This window comes from Ammodytes marinus (genome assembly GCF_949987685.1).
Source record: "Ammodytes marinus genome assembly, chromosome: 9".
In the NCBI taxonomy this organism is placed as follows: Eukaryota; Metazoa; Chordata; class Actinopteri; order Uranoscopiformes; family Ammodytidae; genus Ammodytes; species Ammodytes marinus.
This window is the reverse complement of record NC_137213.1, coordinates 11,980,578-11,985,956: the sequence shown is the minus strand read 5'-3', so window position 1 is coordinate 11,985,956 and position 5,379 is coordinate 11,980,578. Positions and strand designations below refer to the sequence as shown.

Below are 5,379 nucleotides of genomic sequence, written 5' to 3'. Positions count from 1 at the left end.
AGATACAATTTTAAACTGGTTGCTGCAACATCATCTGGTTAATGGACTGATTACTAAAGTATGATAAATGTTCTGAGTGGTAGGAGATTTGAAATACATATATTATTTAAATCAGTGCTAAATTAATGTCATACATTTCTTTGAATGGTATCATAGAAAGGTTCACACATTGAGTTGCCTTGTGTTGCTGCTGAATCCTTGCTGAAGTTACTGCCACGTGAAAATGTGAAGGTACTTTGCAGATTATTTTGACCTGTAGGAAGGATAGACTTCAGAAAATGAAAAAAAAGCATGAAGATCTTAAGTTATACTTTCCTTTGTAGAAAAACCTCAAGTTTCGCAATTTCATGCCAAAAAGCTATTTTTGACTTAGTTTTGGAAAAAGGTGTGTAGTAGCCGTGAGAAAGAAGCACCTGTTTAACCTCCATTCCCGAGTCTCTCATTGGTCCATGAAAAAGAGATTTCTTGTATAAGTACAAAGTGTTTGGAAGCAGGTGAGTGTCTCTCCATAATGGAAAGCATGAAGCTGTTGATTCTTTTGGCTCTGTTCGGGCTCAGCCTCGCCCAACACAACCCGCACACCAAGCACGGCAGGACCGCCATCGTCCACCTGTTTGAGTGGCGCTGGGCGGACATCGCTGCAGAGTGTGAACGCTTCCTGGCCCCCAATGGCTACGCTGGAGTTCAGGTATGTACGGCACATTAGTGGATAGCTTCTGAGTCTAGAGAATGAGGATAAGCTCTTTCGTTTTCTATTTTCAAAATAAGGAACCTGTAATCAATCTGAATGTTGAAAATGCACTGGGCAGATCTTTCAAACAGATGGCTGTGAAGGGCAGTGAAAACAAGCTGTTTAAAGACAATACAATACATTATTGGTTTGTACCTAAACTCTAAATAGTAATTGACCAAAGGTTTGTGACCACATTATACTCAATGATGGATCAGAGAAGTAAAACCGTTTAATTAATAAAGTAATTCATTTAAGCAATAAAGTTTAATCAGTTTCTTTGTGACGCTCCTTTGTTAATGTTCAAATAAAATGCAAACTAAGAATGTAAATATTACATATTAATTAAGATAAACAGCCGTATTAACCAATCATAAACACTTCCTCATTCTCATTCAAAGGGGATGGTAAAGAATGGTTTGAAAAAAATTACTCCAAAATGACTCTCCTCCAGAGCCACATTAAAAAGCTGTTTCCGCAGGCTGAGTAGTACTACTTGATGATTTAAATGAACAGTATATGTCAAATTGCTGGAGTGCCCCTTTCAATAATTGTATAGTACACTCAATATAACCCTATTGAGCAAGAAACATCTGTCTACATAAAAAATCCTGTGTTAAAAGTGACAACTCCTCTAACGTCCTTCCCTCATTCTTCTGCTCAGATCTCCCCTCCAAATGAGCACATTGTGCTGAACAACCCCTGGAGGCCCTGGTGGCAGAGATATCAGCCAATCGGCTACAACCTGTGCTCCAGATCCGGCAATGAGAACGAGCTGAGAGACATGATCACCAGATGCAACAACGTCGGGGTAAACTACAGCACAACAGTGATTTAATGAGACATTAGGAACAATGTTCCACTACGTTTGACAGCAGCTCGTTAATCTGCGGCCTCGTACCAGACAGCAAATCCTAACCAGATGTATTACCTAACACTGAATGCATCCTGATCAAACTCTATTACAACAGGCATTTCACAACAAAAAACATTTCTGAACAAAGTGCAACAATTAAACGAATGAATGCCTCCGTCTCAGAGAATTATCATTCATCATTTTTAGCTGCTGCTTTTTTTAGTTTAATGACATTTCTATTCCCTGACCTCCAACATTACATTGACTGAAGTTAAGTTGTCAATTAATACAATGCTTTGTTGAAATGTGGCTTTTCACATATCCACTCTCAAGACACCACAGTCCAGATGGGGTCCTTAGGCAGGGTCAGCCATAGTACAGGACTCTTGTAGCAGTGCTGGGGGTTAAGTGCCTTGCCTCAAGGACACAGTGGTAGATGTTGGACACCATAGATGTAATACAACCAGCGCCCACTAGTTTTGTAAAGAACCAGCGACCTCATGGTTACTGGTCAGCCCCTCTTTCCTTTAGGCCATCCTACCACCCCAATAGTGAAACGTTCAGTTGTGGCATATCATTTACAATCCATTATCTACCCACAGGTCAACATCTATGTGGACACTGTCATCAACCACATGTGCGGCGCTGGCGGGGGAGAGGGAACCCACTCTTCATGCGGAAGCTGGTTCAGTGCCGGCAAGAAGGACTTCCCCAGTGTGCCTTTCACCCACTATGACTTCAATGACCACAAATGCAGGACTGGCAGTGGCAATATTGAGAACTACGGTGATGCCAATCAGGTAATAAATGCTACTCAGAAACACTGATGGAGCAGTGTCATTTTGACTTTATTACCATATCTTAGTATGTTTAAACTCAATTAAAATATCTATACAAGGGACCATTTATTTGGAAGCTTCCATTGACCGATTGTTTTTTACATTGTTAGTTGATACGCTAATGCTCATTTGCTGCTCCAGGTGCGTGACTGTCGCCTGGTTGGTCTGTTGGACCTGGCCATGGAGAAGGATTACGTCAGGGGCAAGGTGGCCGACTTCATGAACAAGTTGATTGACATGGGCGTGGCTGGGTTCAGGGTGGATGCCGTCAAGCACATGTGGCCCGGCGATCTGGCCGCTGTCTACGGCCGTCTGCACAACCTCAACGGCAAGTGGTTCTCCGGTGGCTCCAGACCCTTCATTTTCCAGGAGGTACGTCTAAAAAAATAAATAATAAGTTAAATTGCTTTTGTCAAATTCAATGAATACCTCCTCACGATCTGCTACCTGTCCATACTGTTTGTGCACGCTGATTTTTTTTTTTGTATCACACATAGGTTTCTTTAAGCATGGTATGTTGCTAGTTACAGTGGGCACCATTTGTTTACATACCGGTATACAGAGTACGGACAGGTTGCGTATCGTGAGGAGATATTCACTGATTTCAACCGTTCTCCAGTATCACTGACTCCACCTTTAACTTCCATACTGCAGCGTTGAAAGAAAACATAGGCTACTGTAAATGCCCATATCATCATGTTTAATGGCTCAGACTCATCCCTATATCTGACGATTCTGTGTTTTACTGCTGAATAAAAAGGCTGCGTGAATTCTTTCGTACTTGATTTGCAGAGAAAAACATTGGCCCCAGCTGAGATTTACATGCAAGCATGTGATTAGCAGAGCGCTAGCAGCCCACATGACCAATATTTATGACTGATAGTGCACAACAGCAGTCGGCAGGGTCGTGGGAAAATGAGAGCAGAAATCAAGATGACGAACACAAACACACTGGAGGGCAGATGTTAATATGCAAGAAGTCATTATTAGTTCACACGCCCTGGTGTAAATATAGGTTATACTGATGCTGTATTATAGCCCACCTTAAAAGGATGAAGTGAAGTGTACTCGTTAATTTACTTTACTACAATCCCCAAATCACAGACATTTAGTCCAAGTTCATCTAAACAATATCTACTTTGAATTGTATGGATGATGTGAATTATGTGTTGTTTTCCCTTTAGGTTATTGATCTGGGAGGTGAGCCAATCCAGTCTAAGGAGTACTTCCATCTTGGAAGGGTGACTGAGTTCAAATATGGTGCCAGAATAGGAACAATATTCAGAAAATGGAACGGCGAGAAGCTGTCTTACACCAAGTATGTGTGTTTCTCTAAATTGCTAGATAGGACACATATGTCCTTACTTTATAATTGTGTTATTAAAGAAAAGAAGAAAAACATTCAAACTAATTATTTAAGAATGTGAAAATAATTAGATTATTTTTGTGTGTAGGAGCTGGGGAGAGGGATGGGGTTTCATGCCCAACGGCAATGCTTTAGTCTTCGTTGACAACCACGACAACCAGAGAGGCCACGGTGCTGGTGGCGCCTCCATTGTTACCTTCTGGGACCCTAAGCTTCACAAGATGGCCGTCAGCTACATGCTGGCCCATCCTTACGGAGTGACTAGGGTGATGTCTAGCTTCCGCTGGAACCGCCAGATTGTCAATGGAAAGGTATGAATTCTCTTTTGAGTAGGAGTGATGATAGAATGGCGTGTATAATTAGCACATGGAACAATTAATTTAGTTAGATCTCGTTTATTGAATCATCCATCATTGTCTTGTAGGATCAGAATGACTGGAATGGCCCTCCCAGCCATGGTGATGGATCCACCAAGTCTGTTCCCATCAACGCTGACCAGACTTGTGGAGACGGATGGGTGTGTGAGCACAGATGGCGTCAGATCAAGTGAGTCATAAGAAAGCGAGATGATGATGGGGAATTGTCTATTTGACATGCAGTGTATTCACTTCAGCTTGGACATATGGATGCCAAACCTATGTACACTATACATCGTCCTCATTTTCATTTCTCACATCTTCCCTTTAGGAACATGGCCATTTTCCGTAATGTGGTCAACGGACAGCCTCACTCCAACTGGTGGGACAACCAGAGCAACCAGGTTGCCTTTGGACGTGGTAATCGTGGTTTCATCGTCTTCAACAATGATGACTGGTAAGGCCCATTCGACAATTACTCAAACTGCTCCTTAAACCAAGTAGATCCCAGATTAAACAACTGTATAGGGTTGGATGTAGAATATACATTTCAGAATCCTACAGAGTGTAAGATATGAAATGAATAATACCCTCGCAAGAATCGGCCATAAGTAACAACATATTTTTTTTTATACCAAGTATCACAATGCAAACTAATTTAAGAATGGACCATTTCCTCTTCTTCACCTTCAGGGAACTCAATGCGACCCTGAACACTGGCATGCCCGGTGGCACCTACTGTGATGTGATTTCTGGCCAGAAGGAAGGAAACAAGTGCACTGGGAAGCAGATCAATGTTGGCGGTGATGGGCGTGCCCACTTCAAGATCAGCAACAGAGATGAAGACCCCTACGTGGCTATTCATGCCGACTCCAAGCTGTAAACACATTGTTTACATTTAAAAACAAATTCCGTTTTTGAATTCCTACTTTTTCCTCTTTTACAGATACAATAAAAACATATATACTTAAGAGCTAGAGTGAGTATAAAGAATTCAAGATGGCGACAGCTTAATGTAAGATGATGCTATGCTGCTGCTCTACGTATTGTTTACTATTACAGTTACCTAGAATTAAACCACACTTCCTTGAGACATCAGTATCCTTTATTCATCAATTAATATTACACTATTGATGAAAAAACGTGTTTTTTTCTTTTTTGCTGTAAAGTTGCAGATCAATAGAAATATTTTTTTTTTAAAGATGTGCACTATTGCATACGTCACCACACCC

At 41.3% G+C, this 5,379-nt stretch overlaps 1 protein-coding gene across 1 annotated transcript; it reads left to right on the top strand.

Moving 5' to 3' along the window:
* Positions 1-511: 511 nt before the first annotated feature.
* On the top strand, positions 512-5,030 carry LOC307255018 (alpha-amylase-like; the record flags this gene model as incomplete). Its single annotated transcript, XM_080033615.1, has 9 exons — positions 512-688; positions 1,395-1,541; positions 2,189-2,386; positions 2,567-2,797; positions 3,610-3,743; positions 3,880-4,102; positions 4,216-4,337; positions 4,479-4,604; positions 4,841-5,030. The coding sequence occupies 9 exons, from the start codon at positions 512-514 to the stop codon at positions 5,028-5,030; spliced, it is 1,548 nt and encodes a 515-aa protein (XP_079889741.1).
* Between the last annotated feature and the right edge of the window lie 349 nt (positions 5,031-5,379).